The sequence below is a fragment of the Peromyscus eremicus genome, chromosome 4, assembly GCF_949786415.1.
Source record: "Peromyscus eremicus chromosome 4, PerEre_H2_v1, whole genome shotgun sequence".
NCBI classification, from domain to species: Eukaryota; Metazoa; Chordata; class Mammalia; order Rodentia; family Cricetidae; genus Peromyscus; species Peromyscus eremicus.
Genome location: NC_081419.1, coordinates 130,342,707 through 130,363,186, shown reverse-complemented (window position 1 = coordinate 130,363,186; position 20,480 = coordinate 130,342,707). Strand labels below are relative to the sequence as shown.

Genomic DNA, 20,480 nt, shown 5'->3' with positions numbered 1-20,480 from the left:
CTATACACATTTCTATCTTTGACCAGAACACTTGCAAGGACCACAATTACAATGGAAGAATGGCCAAAGTCGTGCTACATCCACCTGCCCTCCACTCCTTGAGGGCCTTTTTGTTGTTTTGTTTTGCTTTGGTTTGAGACAGGGTCTTACTATGCAGCCTTGGCTGGCCTTAAACTCAAGAGCTGTGCCTGCCTCTGCCTTCCCAGTGCTGGGATTAAAGGCATGTGCCACTACACCTGGCCCTTTGGAATCTCTCTTACTGCTCTCAATTCAGCATTCACAAGGTTCAGATCTGAAAGAAATCACTTCATTGATGCATAGGGCCATTCTGATGGCTCAATACCTTGTCCCGAGGACACAGCCTATGTGGGCCCTCCCAGGCAAAGGAGGGTGAAGCAGGCATGGGTTGGGCTCCTGGGAGCATAGAACATCTGGCCTTCAACATGGAAGAGAAGGTTAGAAGGGGAAGAGAAAGGCTTTCAAGGCAAAGAGCATGCTCGACCAAAGGAGCAGGGCAAGAATTGGCAGAGCGGTGGCAGCAGCAGGGTCGGCCTGTAATTAGGCTGGCAAGGGATGGGAGGGGCCCGTGGAGCAGGAGTAAATAGGCAGAGGACAAACTGAGCTCAGAGTTCCAGTTGTCCCTGGGCAGAGTCACTGTCCACACTTTTGGAGTGAAAGAGATAGAGAGGCAGCCGTGGCCCGGAACAGGAGTATGGCACCAGACTCCCTGACTTTCCTAAGTAGGCTGCATAGTAGTAAGGGTCAGCAAAGTGGTGCATTGGAAAAGGCAATCCCGGGGCTGGGTGTGGCTGGGCAAGTGGTGACCGTAATTGGACAGAAAAATCAGGGACAAGATGGGCTGGGCCAGAGCAGAAGACCGGAGTACGCATGCGGTCTCCCGGAGGCGCGGCCCTGCGCTCGAACGCCGAAGCCGCTGGCTGCGCACGCGCAGTTGTTTGGCGGGAATTTCGGAAGTAGCGGCAGCGACGCGGGACGGCGAGCCGTACTAACCCGGGAGAGGGCCCTCTGCACTGACGCCGAGTTTTCAGAGGTGACCTTAGGCTTTGTGTTTCAGGAACGGGGCCCCCGGGCTGGACGGGCGTCGCTCTGGGGTCGGAAGTCGCAGACATCTCCCCGGATGTGGCTCGCTCGCCCCTGACCCGCCTCTCGGCCCGGCCCACCCCGCGCTCCCGGCGCTCCCGGCTCTCCCGGCGCTCCGGCCGCAGGGCCTCGGAGACTTCCTCGCGATAGGACAACCGCGGGAAGGCCACTCCTCTCTCCCGGGCACAGCGGCGAGCGACCCTGATTCCAGATTGTGGCTGGGGACTGGGCAGAGGGCTGGGGTCAGAGCCCAGGTTGCATTGTTCCTGTGCCCCGGGCTGGCCTCGTAAGGAGCCGGGGCCTCCTGATAGAGTAATAATACTCAAGAGTTGTAGAACGTATTAAATGGGGTAATGATCCATTATCTAAGCTTGAGCCTGTGTGATCTGTTATACGGGTTGTGGTGATTTAAATCCTTGAAGGACCCTTCTTCGTTCTTTCAGTATGGTCCCTCAGCAACCATTCGTTTTGTTCTTTACCAAGCACCCCCCACATTCAGATGTCTTTTGGGAGGGAGAAATACATGCAAGATGGAGAGATGCCAGGCTATGTCCCTGCCTCCCTTCGGGTCAGTTGTCTCTGACAGGTACTGGGAATGCAGTGCAGTCTGGCTGGGAAGACAGACATGTAAATATATTTTACAGCCAGTACTATAGAGAAAAGATTCGTGGCCATCAAAATATGCCAAAGGGAAGTGACTTCAAATTTTTTTAATTAGTTAGTTATGTGCATTGATGTTTTGCCATGGGTGTTGGATCCCCTGGAACTGGAGTTACAGACAGTTGTGAGCTGCCATGTGGGTGGTGGGAATTGAACCAGGGTCCTCCTGAAGAGCAGTCAGTGCTTTTACCCACTGAGCCATCTCTCCAGCACCGTGACTTCAAATTTAAGCTGTGTTAAAAAGGATGAGTCTGGGGCTTGGAGAAATGGCTCAGTGGTTAAGAACACTGATTGCTCTTCCAGAGGACCCAGGTTCAATTCCCAGCACCCACATGGCAGCTCACAACTGTCTGGTAACTCCAGTTCCAGGGGGCCCAACACCCTCACACAGATATACATGCAGGCAAAACACCAATGCACATTAAAAAAAAAAAAAAGATGAGTCTGTTTTATGGATGGAAGGAATATGTGTACAGAGATTAAAAAGTAGGATTTCCAGGTATGGAAGGATCTGGAGAGAATAAGAAGAGGTGATGCGGGGTTGTTTTGTTTGTTCTCTAGTTTGGAAAACAAAGTAGATCCTAATACCATCGATGGAATTAGAGGCTAGTGAATCACAAAGTGCCTGGGAGCTAAGATAGGCTATATGTAGTAAGTTCTGCAGGAGAGCAGTCAGTGACCCCGGCAGATAGTCTTGGAGGAGGCAAGTGAGGGCAGTTCAAGCACAAGACCTATTATGGGGTTGTGAAGCCCCTGTGAGACTGGAGCTGGAATGTTAAGAACAGATCACCTCATTTTCCTATTTTCATTTCTCCATCCAGGATGACGTCAGTCACCAGAGCAGAAGGTGAGTTTTACGGTGAAATTCAGTGCCTCTTGCCACAGGTTCAGACTCTTGAACTATTACAGAACCCTTCTCTGGCTCCTGGTGGCTTTGGAATCACACGCTGTATATTTGCAGAAAGGCTTCCTGTTTCCTTCACCAGGGAAATAGATTTCCTTCCCTCCTTTGTTCCTTCTGCCTAGGCTCCCAGGAAGCTGAGCCTACCAGTGTATGTCATCTTGTGGGGCTGTACATTTTCTGTTGTCACTGAGCAAAGGCTCAGATACTTGATTGCAGTAGGTTTTGATTTTATAATTTGACTTTTCTATAACAAATGCTAGAACAGGAACCAATGATGTCCAAGACTCAGGATCATCAATTGCAATCAAGTCCTAACCCTTTGGAAGTGTTGCCTAAATCCTCTGCCTCCCTGAAGATGACGCAAGGCATTCCAACGGAAAAAAATCACCTCGGCTGGAGCCCTGAGGAGGGGGAAAGTTGTGATGCCAATCATCAGGAGAGACTTCAGTTGAGGTCACTTCATTTGTCCCCCCAAGAACAGTCTGTCCGTCATCAAGACAGAAGGCAGTCCTGGCGACGAGCAAGTATGAAGGAGATAAACCGACGGAAGTCATTGGCTCCCTTTCACCCAGGCATCACAGGTGGGGTGCTGTGTCCAGAAAACTGGAATTCCAGCCCAAATAAGAGGCAGTGAGTAATGAATGACAGGAAGTGTAGCCGAGTGGACACGACTTGGCTACATTTTAGCTATGCAACTTTGAACACATCACCTCCTTGAGCCTCAGTCTCTTTACCTATAAAATAGAGAATCCTGTGGACATGCTCTTGTTTATACGTCCTAATGCCACACACCTAATAAGTGTTCAGTGTTAATTGGTGTTTACATATTGGCTGCTTATGGTTTACATATGAACAGAAATTCTGGTTGCTAATTGTTTAATCTGTCATCCTATCTAGGATGCTAGGAATTTGAGTTCTTCCTGTGTCTTATACCTTAAAGTAGAACAGAAGGCGAGTGAGTTAATACCTGCCTGATTCTAGCCTTTATAACTATGACTCAGAAGGAAGATGTGCATAAAAATACATTAAGTGGGGACAGGAATATAGTTCAGTGGTAGGGTGCATACTTAGTGTGCTTGAGGCCCTAGGTTCAATCCCTGACACTAAAGAACAAAAAGTAAAATGTTTCTAGGGATGCCATATTTGGATGTAATTTGTGATTTTTTTTCTTCTAAATTTATAATCATTTGATTTGCCGGTATCAAAGTACAGGACATAATGCAGAAAGTCTAGTTTGATCTCGAGCTTCACTTCCTTTGTCTTAAGTCCTTCTCAGTAAACTGGGGAAATAACACCACAGTGCATATACTTGGCCATTAGTAGAGCCTCAAGTGTTAAAGCTATTGTGATTTCTTTAGGGTGGTTACGTGTGTGGAAGGGATCTGAGTAAAACCAGCCAAGTTGGAAAACTGGTTCCATAGTGCCCATGCACTTCACTCCTTAGACATGCCAAGGGAGTCGTTGTCCAAGACTAGCCCTACCTTCATTCCCATTCTGTATAACATGTCCTGTGTAACATGGAATCAACCATGTAATAAGATGAATTATTTTTCTGGTTATTCTGGCTACTTGCCAGGTTTCCTTGGTTATAGCTAGAAAGAATCTGGTTAACAGCAGCCAGAATCATTCAAGAGACAGGAATGTTTTTAAAATAGCCAGCTGAAGCCAAAGGGCAAGAATTCTTTCAGCCAATTCCTGTACTATATGATCATTGTTTACTATACAATTCCCTTACTATTTGATCATTGTTTACTATACAACAATTCCTTTACTATATGATCATTGTTTACTATACAACAATTCCTTTTCTATATGATCATTGTTTACTATACAACAATTTCTGTACTATATGATCGTTGTTTACTATACAACAATTCCTTTACTATATGATCATTGTTTACTATATAACAATTCCTTTACTATATGATCATTGTTTACTATATAACAATTTCTTTACTATATAATAATTGTTCTTAAATGGACATCATTGAGAGAACAATTGTCAGTGACATGATTACATAAAGCACCCACCCAGTCCATTCTCATTGCTTGCTGTATAACCTTGAGCAAGGAGTCTAACCAGCCTATGTGCCACAGTGTTACCATCTGTTATCAAAATAGAATTGATGCCAGGCATAGTCATTCTTGCCTGTGATCCCAGCACTTGGGAGTCTGATGTAGGAGGGTTGCCAGGAGTTTAAGACCAGCCTGGGCTACTACATTACAAGACCATGTTTCAAAAAGCCCAAATCAAATGAACAGAAGATACTTGCCTTAAATTTTTAATGAGATGTGCAGAGCGGCAAAGAAAAATGTCTGTTATACAGCAGGTGTTCAGCTGGTGCTAGCTATTAATAGTAGATCACGCAGGCGCATGCTACTACTAGGAAAACAGATCTCGCTGGCATACTTGAATTTGAAGCATGGCTTCTTCAGCCTGTCTTCAGACAGTTCACTTCCCTTCCTTGAGTTTCTCCATTCGTAAAGTGGAGCCTATGCTGTTTATATGAAACCGTTTTTTCTTTTCAGTGCTGAAGGTAATATTCAGGTCCATGCACATTCAAGGCAAGGGTTCATCCACTGAGTGAGCAACAGCCCCAACAGCTTGTAGGACTGTCCTAAAGCACATTGCAGGGCCTGTTACAAAAGTGCCATCTACATTATTTGTATCTACCTTGTTTGTTTGTTTTTAATTGACATACAAAGTAATAGATTTCATTATATTTTCTATCTACTTTGTTAAACAGAACAAGATTTTAATGTAATACATGAAAAGGTTCCAGTAACACTTGAAAATTTGGACGCATGAAAGTGTAAACTTTATTCCTCAGTTGGCCTGGAAAAACTAGAATTCTCTCCTTACTAAGAGAAGGCAGCTTCTTGTCTTAAGCTGGGTTGCATGGAGAGGAAGGAGATTTCCCAGTTTTGTTGTCTTGCTAACTGTAGTGTGATGTTCATTAAATGTGCTTTTTTACATCAGAGCTCAGCAGATCCATCAGTTTGAAGTTAGCAGGTAGCAAACGGCTTGGCGCTCTCCTGCTCTCCAGCTTCCAGGTGAGGTTCCAGGGTTGAGAAGTGTTCTCATTCACTGTTGTGTTAGTCACAACTTCAAAGAGATCGCAGGATCAGTGATGAACTGAGGAAAAGAGGTTTTCCATTCGGGGGACTGACTTAAAAGCCAGTTCTCACCTGAGCAGGCGGCCTTTGCACTGAATTCTGCTGTTGCTAGCTGAACAGCTGAGAGGTTTCGCAGTGTATTTTACTCATTGGCAGCAAGTGATGGAAATAAATTGGGTAGAGGTCAAAATCTGTTGCTGTAGACATTCAAGGCTGCCTACAGGGTAGACTGGTGTATGGAGCATATGGTTTTTGTTTGTTTGTTTTGTTGATTTTTTTTTTTTGAGACAGGGTTTCTCTGTGTAGCCCTGGCTATCCTAGAACTCACTCTAAACCAGGCTGACCTTGAACTCACAGAGATCCACCTGCCTCTGCCTCCCGAGTGCTGGGATTAAAAGTGTATGCCACCACCACTTTTTTTTTTATTTAAAAAAAAAATTTAAGTTGTGTTTCATGTCTCACTGATGCTTATGACTGTTTAGATAAGCAAGTAATTTGTGAGAATTAAATGACTATTGTTTTCCCTGAGTTAAAAGTCAAAATGTAAGCTGGGTGTGATAGTGCATGCCTTGTGGGTGGACCTCTGAGTTCAAGGCCAATGTGTTCTACTGAGTGAGTTCCAGGACAACCTACAGAGAAACCCTGTCTCAAAAAAACAAAAACTAAAATCAAAACGGAGTGTGAGCAACAGAGAATTTTTCCTTATCTACTTACTTACATGAAAAGTGTTGGATGGAAAAATTAGGCCCTGTGTAGTTTCATCATAAAGTTTATCCTAAGCATCATAATGCCACACATAGAGCTTGCCTGGGAGACTTTGGTGGTTGTACTGAAAGTGCTTTTCTTTCTTTAGTTCTCTGTTGAGAAACTTGAACCTTTCCTAAAGAGCACTAAGGACTTCAGCCTTGAATGCTTTAGAGCGAAAGGTGAGTTGCCGAGCATAGACAAGTGCTGTGGCCTTGACCCAGTCCCTCTCTCGGAACCAGCCAGCATGCTTTCAGTGTCCTTTTACAGGAGATGCTGCCTCTTTAAATCAGGTCCCTGACCTCTTTAAAAATTGCCCCTTCTTACTGCTTAGGTGACGCTTTGTCTTCAGTGACAGCAGTTCACATCTCTGGGGAAAAGTGAAATTGTATAGATAGCTGTGTTTAACTGCTTTTTTCATAAGTATAAAAACACTTAATAAAGTTGCCTTCCATTTAACTATCTACCCAAATAAAAGGATAAAATTTTCTTTTGGCCGGGTAGTGGTAGTGCACGCCTTTAATCCCAGCACTCGGGAGGCAGAGCCAGGCGGATCTCTGTGAGTTCGAGGCCAGCCTGGGCTACCAAGTGAGTCCCAGGAAAGGCACAAAGCTACACAGAGAAACCCTGTCTCGAAAAACCAAAAAAAAAAAAAAAATTCTTTTGTATTTTTTTGTCTCCATGCCCTCATATTAGTTAATTTTCTCTTACTGTGATACAACATCACGACCAAGACAACTTATAAAAGAAAGTATTTAGTTGGGCTTACAGTTCCAGAGAGCTGGAGTGCATGATTGCAGAGCAAAGGCATGGCAACAGGAACAGTGAGAGTGTACATCTTGATCTGCTAGTAGGAGGCAAGAGAGCACACTGGGAATAGCACAAGTCTTTTGAAACCTCAAAGCCCACCCCCAGTGACACACCTCCAACAAGGCCACATCTCCTAATCCTTCCCTAACAGTTCCACTAACTGGGAACCAAGTACTCAAACATGAGCCTATGGGTACCATTCTCATTCAAACCACCATAGCCATCCCTTTGGTGCTGGGTACCAAACCCAGGACCTTGAATTTGCCATACATACCATAAAGCTAAACTTCCAACCCCAAAGATAAAATATTGGCATACTTACATGACTGTTTGTGTGAATGAGAGGGCTGGACTGGGATACGGAATGGGACCCTAGACTTAGGAACTCCTTAATGTCTTTGTCATGTGCTCCTGTGAACATCTGTAATCTTTTTATTTTCTAACCAATTTATCCTCTCTAGCATCTTCTCTCTCTGAAGAATTGAAACATTTTACAGACAGGCTGGAAAGTGATGGAACTCTACAAAGATGTTTTGTTGAAGATTCAAAAGAGTAAGAGCAATTCCCCTTCTGTCCTTAATTATAACTGAGCTAAAACTTGATTATAATTGCGCCATTGCTTACACAATAAACATTTACCCAGCGCCTGTGTACCACCACACTCTTAATTGTTTATTTTTGCTTTCTTGAGATAGGGTCTCTGTAGTCCAGACTGGACTCAACCTTGGCAATCCTTTTACCTCTACCTTTCAAGTGCTGGGATTACAGGCATGAGCTGCCATCCTTGGCTTGTACAAGGCTCTTCCAGATGATGAGGAAGGGGATGTAGTGATCAATGAGTCAAGTCCCTCTTGTCCTGTTTGTATTTGAGGAGATAATGCGGAGAAAATTCAGTCTCAGCTAGTGATAAATAAACCAGGGAGTCGGCAAGTAGCATAGTGACGTCAGGAGCAGGCAACCTTGGTAGAGTTTTGAGAGAAGATCCTAATGGTTTCATTTGGGGCTGGAACAAAAGACCTGGGTAGCAAGAAGGAACGGCTTGGGAAGACTGAGGGGCCGTTCCTCCGATTGTTGATTGTCGTACAGAGGGCAGCTCTTGTTCTAATGCTCTTTGCAAACAAGAATATTAGCAGATGGGTAAATGTAAGAGCTCTTGCTGCACAAGCTGATGACCTCATTTCTACCCACACCTCCCTTGGAAGGATGCAAACCCATTGCTGAAAGTTGTCTTCTGACCTGTACACACTCTATGTCATATGCATACCTACATACGTGCGTGTGCACATGCAAACACATGACTAATACTACTAATAAATAGAATTTATTGTTAAAAGGATATCACCCCTAAGTTGGTAATCCTTCAAGGGTGCGGCTGCCATCACAACTCCACCCTGCAACGGATCATGCACTTGGTCCGAGTTTGAAATTCATGCAAGGTCTGCCCATTCACAAGTTCTTAAGGGTGACATTTCTCATCAGACATGAAATATTTTAGCCCAACAAAATCTCTCTGAATGTGTATTTAATCACAATTGGCTGCATCTTTGCTAGAGATACTGTGCACAAGCCTTGGTAGAAAAACAGGAGTTGTGCCACTACTAATCTGTGTTTGTCAGATGGCAGCCCAAGTCTATCTGCAGTGCTTTGGCGTTTTCAGTCCCTGCTTCTTTGCATTAGAAATAATCATCTAAGTGAGCCAAACCATCAGAGAAATTGCTGAGTTGAGAGGAGCCAGAACACAAAGTCTCAAGAACCAAGTTAAAGGGTTTTGGCTTTTATTCTCTTTGTAGTAGTCATGGAGTTTTGAAGCTAGGGAGAAAAAGTATAAAGGACTATTTTTAGAAAGGTATGAATTGGAGTTGATGAGAAAAACAGATTTAAAAACCATTTAGACATTACTAGTGCAAAGTAGATATTGAGTCCAAGAATAAATATTCTCTGAATAATAAAAAATTATGAATATATTTAAATACCACTAAAATTATGTAAGACACTAAAAGCAAGTGTTTGTTGAAGGATTCATATTAATCTCATAATATTATCTGTATTCTAGAAAAGCACCAGATTTTTCACTAGAAACCTCAGTGGCTGAGGTGAAAGAATATATAACAAAGTAAGTAAAATGGGTGAACCTTTCTTGGAAAACTGAGCCTTGTTCTCCACCAGGGAAATAACTGAACGCGGAGAAAATGCCTGGTAAGCCTGGTAGAAGCACTCGTGTGTCAGCTCTAGAGCCGGAAGGCATATGAGCAGGCCTGATAGACGGGGTGCAGTCAAGGAATAAGGGTGTTAATTTGATTTTAACAGCTTGTGTATTACTTGATTAAATTAATACCCTCTGAATCAGTTGAGCTTTCTAATCCTTTAATGACCTTTTAATGCATTTTATAACCAGATTACATGCCTAGAGTACTTATTGTTGCCCTGAGTAGTTAAAAATGTGACCAAAAATTAACTGAATTTCCCTTCCTGAATTCCACAGGTTTTCTTTGGAACGTCAAACTTGGGATCAGCTCTTACTACAATACCAGAACGAGGTTCCACCCGAAGAGACACCCAGGTGAGACCCGAGAACTGGAAAGGAGCAGCTCTCTTTTTACTTTGTGGAATTTGATTTGAGTTTATTTCAAATCCATTTGTACAAACTGAGTGATGAATCTGTTCTCATAGTGCAGTCAGCTTTAAAGTATCCATTTGTTCTCTTTGGTGGAAAGGAGAACAAAAATGGAAGCCTAAGTGTCACTGTTTTCAGACACAGAACAGAACTGCTTCTAGGCTGTGGTTTTGGCTACTATTCACAATCCACAGGGAGATGGGCACATGGCCACCCTTGCACCTGTTCCCCTGGAACTGAGCCAACATCGCTCCTCAAGAGACTTTAGTGAGTGAGTACATGGCCTTTGAGCTGTAGATAGGAGAGAGAACCTTGGTTAAGGCCTTGGTGAAAGCACAAAGCCATGAAGGGAGTGGAACAGGAGGTATGAGATGTGAGAGGCCATCTTTGGCTAGGTAAGTCAGAGAAGGTTCAAAAGCACTAGATTTTGTTTTACTTCAGCATCTGAACTGGTTTTATTAGTTTAAAATATGGTCTCATGAGGCAGCCACGGTTGGTCTCAAATCCCCAGGTGTACATCAAATTCACAATCCTCCTGTCTCAGCTTCCCAATTGCTGGTATTGTAAGTGTGTGGCAGATCTCTCAGCTGGTATTTGAAAGCTCTTGCCCAACCAGATCTCACTTACAAAGGCGACTATAAAATGTTAGGTGAAACCCTAGTTATAGAAGTGCTGGAAGAGGCTCTGAGGAACATAACAGGGTTTCCCTCTCAAAGACACTCTTACATATTCTTTCCAGAGAAGGATTGTAAGCTCCAGGAAAACTCCGGATTTGTTGTTGTTGTTGTTGTTGTTGTTGTTTTTAGGGGATCAACTGAAACCAAAATCACTGAAGTCCAAGTGGATCCTACGACTTGTCTTGGCTCTTCCCAGAAGGAAGTCCTTCACACAAAGCCTGACTACCAGGAAATAGTACGGAATCAGAACCGTGTCTTTGCCTGCATGGAGTTAGTGGTTAGTGCTTTGGGCTTACTACGTGGATTGCCCAGCTTTCTGGACTTGTCACCATTTCTTAGCGTTATGACGTTCTGACAGTACCTGAGGTGACTCAAGGAGGAAGGGATTATTTTGGCTGCTAATTTCAGTCTGTGGTTGTTTAAACCCTGTTGATTTGGACTGCAATAATGGTGGTGGGAACATGTGACAGAGGAGACTACTCCCCTTATGAGGATGAGTAACGAGGAGCGGGGAGAGACAGAGAGTTAGATCCTGATAGCCACTTCATGCTCCCAAAAAGCTAAACTCCTTCTAAAGGTCCCATCACCTCCTGCTGGTGACACTTGAGTAGCAGCAACAAAGCCTTTTAAAGTGTAAGCCTCAGGAGAACACGCCAAATAGGAGTTAAGGCATAATCTTTGGAAGTAAAAGATGTGTAATAAGGATATCAACCTCTCTACCATGGGAAAACGAGGAAAAAATTTAAGTAAATATATAATGTTAGGTGCTAATAAAACAGTGATGGGAGCCGGGCAGTGGTGGCGCACGCCTTTAATCCCAGCACTCGGGAGGCAGAGCCAGGCGGATCTCTGTGAGTTCGAGGCCAGCCTGGTCTTCGAAGCGAGTTCCAGGAAAGGCGCAAAGCTACACAGAGAAACCCTGTCTCGGAAAAAAAAAAAAAACAGTGATGGGGGTAAAGAATACAGGAGGAGCAGTGAGCTGCTATTTTACATACAGTGGCTATTAGCTCCTTTGTCATTATGCTCAAACAAAACCTAGAGGACTTGGCATCTTGTTGGTAGAGGTTTGAGGGTCAGTCTCCTGGGGCATGGAGCAAGCTGGAGAAATGTGGGGTGTGGTTGAGTGGGTGCCAAGAGCGAATGTCTGGCATCAGCATTCCAGGCTGAAAGAGCAGGCCTAAAGCTCCAAAGCAGGAGCTTGCCTGGCAGTATGGGGAATCAGACAAAGTCCTTTCTGTCTGCAGATGGATGAGCTGCAAGGATCAGTGAAGCAGCTGCAAGCCTTCATGGACGAAAGTACTCAGTACCTCCAGAAGGTGTCACTCCAGCTCAGTAAGTGCATCACTTGAGGGGACCCCTTGGGATATAAACTGTCTTTCCAGGCAGAAGGTCCTTAGACTTAAGCCATATGACTTGTTTTACTCCCCATAGTAAGTCGAATGTTGATAGAAATGCCTTAGTGTAAATTCCATAAAAGCACTCCGTGAAGATACCACTGCTTTTTGACGGCTTCAGTTTTCAAGAACGCATGAAGTGAAGCTGCAGGTGCTTTCCCAGAGTTTTTCCTGGCTTTCTCTGTCCATTTTCTTATTTATCACACCATACTGGCTTACCTACTAGACTGCCATCTCCTTGAGAACAAAGATTTTATGTGTCATTTAGTGGCCTTCACTGTCTGGCACAGTTTCCACATAGAGTTCCAATAATTGAAATGTGGTTTTTGGCTCCTTTCCTCTGCAGAGAAGAGAAGCATGGAGCAATTAGATTCTTCACCTGCTCGAAAACTGCTCAAACTCCACCTGCAGAATTCATCTACCACACAGTGATCAGGATCTTGTCGGCGACCTTACCTGTAGTTTCTGTGGTGAGCTGCCAGGGAGAGGACAGGGAAGAGTGCCTCCACACACGGCAAGCTCATAGCAGTTTCCTCAGAGCTGGAAAGTTCCGACTGCAGAGCACTTTGACTGTTTCTGAGCGACAGCATGTATGCATCCAGAAGAATGTTGTTAGAGACACTTTCCGTGGGAATGTGCAAGATGCTTGAAATGACCTTCAGAAACAGTGGCCCATTCCTTTAAAGGTCCTCAGGGTCAGCACTTTTTATCCCATGAAGATATTGTCAAGTTTTAAAACAACCCAAAGACATTTAGAACCAACATTAACGAAATGTTCGAGGGGTCAAGTTGGGTTCTTGTCATAAAAGAAAGAAGCTAAAGTTTTCAAGTGTGGCACTAAAAGTGGAGCATGAAATGTTGTTGCATGATGGGTATATTTGGATCATGTCACAAAATGCCCATTTTCTGAAGTGTCCTAATGTCTGTAGTGTGCTTTAGCTTTTAATACTGAATTGAGCTCCTGCAATCTAAATTTATGGCAAGAAAGGGCTGAGACGATTTATTTTTTTTTTCTCTGGAAATTCCCCTTTGCCCCGCTAAGAATCGACCCCAAGGCTTTGCATGTGCTAAGCAAGCATTCTCACTGAGCTGCATCTTTAGTTCCCGTATTTTATTTTATTTTTTTAAAGGTGTTCTAGTTGCTGAATGGTGCCTAGAACATAATAGACCTGTAAGATATGTTTTAAAAATCTTGTGTTGTCATTTCCTGTGACTGAGGAACAGTTATTTAACCTCTTGTCTAGAACATTGGAATAATGTTAGAATCCGTGTTTTAAGGACACTCAAAAGATTTTAAATAGTAAAAGCCTAAAATAATATTATCAGTTTATTGCTGAAGACTTAAAAGTTTAGTAGATGGTAGAATAGTTAATGAGGTGGGAAAGTGCTAATGTCTAATTGGACTACCACATGGAGAATTCAAGCAGGCTGCTGCTCTATGCACAGGTGGAGACCAGTGTAGTAAAGTCTGGATTAGAAATAAAATTTATGTTATGCCTGGTTATTGAAGATTGAGGATTTATATTGTCCAAAGTAGAACAAGAAAGGACATTCCAGATAGCCTCCAAGAAAGTCAGTATTTTAAGAGTCAAAGACAGTATTATTAACTATTGTTTCAAAAGCAGAGAAGTATAACAAAGAGTACAAACTTTGGAGCATAGTTTCATCTCATCAGTTTGCTCTGTCTTCAAAGGTGATTATGCCTTCCTCCATTTTATTACATTCTATCACTTTTTGTTTATTTGTAAGTGTTCAAACTTGAAGGTAGGAAATGTGTTGCGTGTCTTCAACCACTTAAAAGGGCTAGAACATTAAAGAAAAAAACCAAAACACTAAAAACTTAGATCTCAGCACTCAAGAAGTAGAAATCAGGAGTTGGAGGCTCTCCATGGCTGTGTAGCAGATTCTAGACCAGTGGACTGCATTAGACCCTGTCTCACAATACTTAGTGAGCTCTAAGCATCGTTAGTGCTTACCACAGCTTTATTATTGAGAGAGGCTTTTTTGTTTTTTGTTTTTTGTTTTTTTTTTGTCATTTATAGAACATTAGAAATGTTTCCTAATTTAGCCAAGGATATATGGGTAGTGAGGGTAAACCAGCACCAGTTTAGTACTTAGTAAATGTTAACAATTAAATATAAATCATATAATAAAAGGCTATCAGTATTAGTTTTGCCTTCATTCAGATTGGTTTGGGAATAGTGCCTGATTAATAACAATGAGAATCTCAGAGTTTGGGGCCAACCTGGTCTACATAGTGAGTTCTAGGATAGCTCGGACTACATGGAGAGACCCTATCTCAAAAAACAAAAAAGTTTGGTTGTATTTGTTCTCTTTCTCCAAGAATAATGATCTTTAGTTAATTATACTTAGTGTTAATAAGATAATAGGTTAATAAGCTCTTGAGAGAGATCATGTCCTGTACATTGGCTGCATAGCAAATTCTAGGCTAGTATGGTATCTTGGAGTTTCCATTCCTGTGATAAAACACCATGGCCAAAATCAACTTGGAGAAGGTTTGTTTTGTTTTACACTTTTAGGTAACAGTTTATCACCGAGGGACGATGGCAGGAACTGTTAACAGGCCATCGAGCAGTGGTTCTCAACCTTCCTAATGCTGTGACCCTTTAATACAGTTCCTGGTGGTGTAGTGACCCCAACCATAAAATTATTGCTACTTCATAACTAATTTTGCTACTGTTATGAATCATAATGTAAATATCTGATATGCAACCCACAGGATGAGAAGTGCTGTCTACCAGCTTGCTTTCTCATGGCTTGCTCAGCCTGCTTTGTTATACCATCCAGGACCGCCTGCTCACAGTAAGCTGGGCCCTCCCTCATCAGTCATCAGTCAAGAAAATACACCACACAGGCCAATTTGGTGGGGGCATTTTCTCAACTGAGATTCTCTCTTCCCAAATGACTCTCAATTTGACATAAAAGCGGCCAGCACATACAGGTTACATGCACATTTTGATTCTGGTCTGGAGAAATGGCTAGTGGCAAGAATGCATATTGTTCTTGCAGAGAATGGAGTTCACATCAAGTCCCCATATTTGATGGCCCACAACTCCAGCTCTAGGGGAAATCTGCAACCTCTGGCCTAGTTGGGTACCTGCTACATTCATGCACATCACCACGTACACGTAAATAACAATGGAAAATCTTTAATTGTTGAGTCATTAACTTTGAGTAACCATCTCTTCATACTCAAGCAAATGATGTGGCTGCCATTTGTTAAGAGGCGAAAGAGGACTAGGAATTTGAACTCGTGAGACTCAAATTCTAGCTCAGGAGTGCCAGATGATCTTGCATGTAGCTCTAAACCTTGTTAAAACAAGTATGTCATGGCCCTTAAAGGCTTACTAATAATTTAACCAAGAGGAATAGATAGACGGGTCCAGACCGAGCTTTTCACAGTTCAGGGCAGGTCTGAGCCACAGCCTCTGAGGCCGCAAGAAGAAAAACTACAGTCAAGATGGCGCTGCTAGGCGCTCCGGGCCTGGCCACCATCTTTCCTGTAGTTCCCAGCGTAAGCGAGCGCGTCGCGCATGCGTAAATCCCCGGCTTCCTCAGCGCGCGTGCGCAGCGCAGCGCCTCTCCCGCCCCTGGTTGCTGCCGCTGCTGCTGCAGCTGCTGTTGACTGACGGCCCGCGGTAGCGCTTCAGGTGAGTGAGCGCCTCTGCCACAGCGGGCGGAGGGCGCGCGGCGCGGTACACCCGGGTGTCGCTCCCTTGGGCGCTGCGGACCGATGCCCACACGGCAGAACCCAGGCCCTCGCGGTCGGCCTCCTCCGAGCCCCCGGCGCCCTGCGCGTTCAGCCCGGCCTCCCGCGCCGCTGCCGGCACCTAGCCCGCGGGGCACAGCGTGTGCCTTGCTGGGGTCGAGCCTCTCTCCCGAGGCCTGCACCCTCCGTCGCAGGGACCCTCTGGGGGTGTCACCGTCTTCCCGGCTCCCACGGCGCAGCTCGGAGCTCCTAGATCTGAGCATCCCCCTACCCCGCTGCCCCTCACAGCCCAGAGAGTTTTGACAGGGGCCTTGACTCGCCTTCGGTGGGTTCCGTCCCGAAGCCACAGAGGTCTCCCTCTCTCCTGGGACCCCATGACCCCGGTTTGCATAAAGCCCACTTTGTAGTCAAGGAAACTGAGGCACTGGGAGGTGAAATGCCGAGTCCAAGGTCATGGGACCGACAAGTGACACGGCCAGCGCTCTAACTCAGAGGCTTTGGGGCTTTCACGGCCAGAGCTGGTGGAATTTGATCTTGTATCTTTAAATTTTTTGGAAACACACTTGTCATTTATAGAGTTGCTTTTAGACGTCGTAAAAGTGGGCTACGAATAGAATTTGTCAGTACGGTGGAAGAGCTGTTGTGATAACAATTGCGATGTTAATATGAGCTGGCTCTTTCCCAAATACTCGCCTTGTGCCAGTACCTTGCTAAGCGTTTTATTAAAATTGTTTCACCTTTGTACTTCACTGTTTTCCCATCCAATGCTTCCTCCCTGCTTTTCCTTGAAAAAAAAAAAATTTTTTTTTTCCCTCCCTGCAGAGCTCTCCTCCCTGTCACAGGTAGACTGGGAGTCTTGGCTTAAGCAGGGATGCTCTCCCCTGGTGGTTCCCTGACAGAACACAGTAAGCTTTGCTTACATCCACCTCCCACCCCACTCCACCTCACCCCCTAAGGTATAATTAGCCTTCCTTTTCTAGCTGCCAGGACTAGGTAATAGGACAGGGCTGGGCTGGCTGGACTTGGGGAGGTGACAGAGCAGATTTAGCCAGTACTCACCTCCTTTGGGGACTTTCTGGCTCTGCTCCAGAACGTTTTCAGGCTGTAAGATAAAACGGGAAAGCGTTGACAGGGGTGATGCAGAATCTAAGACACCTCCTTTGATTTGAGTCCCAAATGAACAGCTATAAAAATGTGTTGATTTTTGCCCCCAAAATAACTAGCTCAAACTGTCTTTTCCTTCCTTAGCAAATCCTCCTCCACACTTTAAAGGCTCCACAGAATTTTCACCTTCTTTATAAAGCCTTCCCTGCTTAATTTTCCCAACTAGAATTAAATGCTACACTACAGGCTGCAGGCCTGTGTCTTACCTTCAGGGCTATTACCCTCTCGAGGTCAGGCACCGTCTTTGCACCCCTAGATGCCAGGCTCCTATAGACCCTTGGTAAATACCGAACTCCCACTGTTCCTTGTTCTTACTCAAAGGATGATGTTTTCTTGCTGTCCTTCTGTTGGTCCTCTTGTCCTTCAGTTCCTCTTTGCTGTCCCTCTCTTTAGATTTATCTTCTGATTATCCCCACTCATCCTTAGTCTACCCTTTCGTTTTTGAAAGTTTGCAGATAATGGTCTTGCATCTAGAAGTCTCCCCTACCGTGGAGCCGGTATATGCTTCTGGAGCTGGTATATGCTTCGTTAGCCTACGGAGGAGTTTTTTTTATGTGGCAGTAGGAGTACCCAAGGCTTGTGACATTTTAGTCTGTACTGAAGTTTGTGTGAGATGCATTTTTTCATTCTTTTGCTCTGTATGGCTTATTACCCTAGGTGACATGAGAGTGATCATAGTTTTTATTGTATATCAATACATGGTATTTATAATAAAAATTAGTAATATTCATAAGGCCCTTTTGGTGACAGCAGATATGTGCATAGGTTTTCTTCATAAATGAGCTGCTGCTGCTGCTTTTGTTTGGTTTTTAGATTTATGTATCTATTTGTGCATGTATTAGATCACACGTGCCCCACAGCATGCATATGGGGATCAGAGGACAATTTTGGAGAGTCAGTTCCTCTTCTACTATGCAGCCTTGGGACTGAACTCAGGTCATCAGGATTGGGGGAAAGTGCCTTTACCAGCTGAGCCTCACTTTGTAGGCCAGTCTAGCCTCAAACTCTTGATCTTTTGACCTCAGCCTCTGGAACACTGGAATTACAGCACATGCCACCAAACTTGACTTAATAAAGTTCCTTTAAAAATTTTTTAAGTTTATTTATTTATTGGGGGGGCACAATGCTATGCTGTGCATGTAGAAGTCAGAGAACAACTTTGTGTATATTTCAGGGATTGAATTCAGGATGCCAAGTGAGCATCTTTACTACTGAAACACCCTAAAACTTCTTAAAGAGTTTTTTGAAATGATTTCCTGATACTACAGTGAATTATTATTATTATTATTATTATTATTTGTTTTTTTTTTGTTTTTTTTGTTTTTTTGAGACAGGGTTTCTCTGTGTAGCTTTGCGCCTTTCCTGGAACTCACTTGGTAGTCCAGGCTGGCCTCGAACTCACAGAGATCCACCTGGCTCTGCCTCCTGAGTGCGAATTATTATTTTATATAAGGTATAGTAATGAGTATTGTAGAAGATTCAGAATTGAATAAAAACTGATTTCTTTTCAAGCAGTTTACTAGCTGACTAGGGAAAACTATTTTAACTGTGACATATCTAAACACTGCCACATTAAGTTACAAGCAAAGCAATATGAGAATATAATGAAATGATAGTCCAATGTGGGAATTATTCATTTTTTTTTTTTTTTTGGGAAGGGGGCCTCTTATATCTTAGGCTATCCTTAACTCCTGATCCTCATGCCTCTATATCTAAGTGCTGGACTTACTGACATGTGTCACCACACCCAGTTTGGAAAATACCATAAAATTATATTCAATCTGAAAACAAGCATTGATCTTACCTTCTCTCTTTTGGTAGACAGTATCCTGAGAACTGAATTTGTCCAAGGTTATAGAACTGAGACTACAGCTTGACATTCCAGACTTTTTATTCATTAAGGATTTGCCAGGGCAGAGAGGATAGCTCAGTGGTAGAAAACATGACTAGTATGTGTGAGGCCTTGGAAGTCATTCCCAGGATCTTTTTTTTTTTTTTAAGTTACCAATGTTTCTCCTTTGTGTGAAGACATTAACCAGCAACTCTTAAAATTTCTGGGTATGTGTTTAGATCAAGAGGTAGAAGAGATAAATACACTCATGGCTATAAAGGAGCATCTGGTCTATTAGGGAGAAGATAAATGTTCTGGACAACTGAGGACAGTGTATAGATAATGTCAAGGTAGATGGGAGAGGGATTAGGTGTGGTGTGGGACTTGAGGAAGAGGTCAGCAGCAGCTGCAGCCCACGCCTTTAATCCCAGCACTTGGGAGGCAGAGGTAGGTGGATCTCTGTGAGTTCAAGGCCAGCCTGGTCTGCAGAGTGAGTTCCAGGAAAGGTGCCAAAGCTACACAGAGAAACACTGTCTCGAAAAACCAAAAAAAAAAAAAAAAAGAAAAAAGAAAAAGAAAAAAATTCAGAGCTTGACAGATTGATAGTGTCAGAATTGAAAGGACAAGGAAAGCATTTTGAAGTTTGGGTGACAAAACTGAGACAAGATAACAGTGTCTTCATGGTTAAAGGGTGAAAAAACAACCTAAAAAACCCTGACTTGATTGTATTAGAACTGTAGTTCTTAACCTCTCCTGTGCATCAGTCAACTAGACAGCTCATTAGCACATTGCTTCTCTTGCCTCCAGAGTTTCTGATTCAGTAGGTCTTAACAGGGGCCTGAGAACTGAGTTCTAACACATCCCCAGATCATGTTGATTTTCCTAGTCTGAGGGCCACACTTTGAAACCCACTAGATGAGAATGTTGAAAAGCTAGTCAGAAAATGTCAAAGAGCTTGTTCCAGAAGAGGAGAGAGAGAAGAAGGCGTGGGGCAAAGGGAAGGAGGGAGGGAGGGAGAGACTGAGAGACTGACTAAGTGTATTACTGGCATGGGTCAGTTCTGGAGAAATACATATAACACCATAATAGTCACTTCAAAAAATGGGATATGGGAGCCTGAGGAATTAGTTTTGAAATTTATACCTTTGTAAGTTATTTTTACAATGTGCATGTATTGCTTTTGTATTTTAAAAAGGAAAGGAAATGAAACCTTCTTGAAGATTAATATTAAAATATTTATGGATTTTAAAAAGAGCTCAATAAAGTGATCTAGTCATACTACAAACATTTTTAGTGCCTGCTGTATGGCAGATGCTGGTAGCTTCTGGAAATACAAATTGTTTGCTAAAGCATCGTGTCTGGTGATAGGGCTCTACAAATAACAGCTCCAGTTAGTATCACGGTGAACTCCCTAGGAGTAGGGATCAGGGCCTAGCTGATAATAGGCACTTGATGAATGATGAATGGATGATCAAATCCAGGTAAGAAATAAGGACCATAGGAAAGAAAGGACCAAATGGAAGGTTTGTTTTTGTTCTTGTTTTTATTTGTTTATTTGTTTGTTTGCTGGGTTGCAAGGGTGGGGGTGGGGTATGTGTGGGAGGGTAGTGGTAAGCCTGGATAAGCAATATGAAAGGAAACAGTTCACCAGGAAGGCCTCTAGGAGGTAGAAACAGGAGGATCAAGAGTTTAAGGTATTCTTGGCTACATAGCAAGTTTGAGGCCAGCCTGGAT

General features: G+C 43.5%; 2 protein-coding genes across 3 annotated transcripts in view; both read left to right on the top strand.

The window, feature by feature from the left end:
- Positions 1–943: 943 nt before the first annotated feature.
- Positions 944–14,190, top strand: Dsn1 (DSN1 component of MIS12 kinetochore complex). 2 transcript variants are annotated; one of them, XM_059261786.1, is made up of 11 exons: positions 944–1,051; positions 2,583–2,608; positions 2,926–3,246; positions 5,646–5,719; positions 6,636–6,708; positions 7,798–7,888; positions 9,390–9,449; positions 9,819–9,896; positions 10,757–10,904; positions 11,872–11,959; positions 12,368–14,190. In XM_059261786.1, exons 2-11 carry the CDS (start codon positions 2,584–2,586, stop codon positions 12,451–12,453), a joined length of 1,044 nt encoding a protein of 347 aa, XP_059117769.1. In that variant the 5' UTR covers positions 944–1,051; position 2,583; the 3' UTR covers positions 12,454–14,190. The 2 variants fall into 2 exon arrangements, with proteins under 2 accessions (XP_059117769.1, XP_059117770.1); XM_059261787.1 differs by lacking the exon at positions 2,926–3,246 and having other exon boundaries at positions 945–1,051.
- Positions 14,191–15,610: 1,420 nt separating this feature from the next.
- Positions 15,611–20,480, top strand: part of LOC131909880 (protein NDRG3) — a 66,889-nt gene continuing 62,019 nt past the window's right edge. Inside the window, exon 1 of the mRNA XM_059261783.1 lies at positions 15,611–15,692. The gene's annotated coding sequence lies outside the window, so the exon portion shown is untranslated. The remainder of the gene's footprint in view (positions 15,693–20,480) is intronic.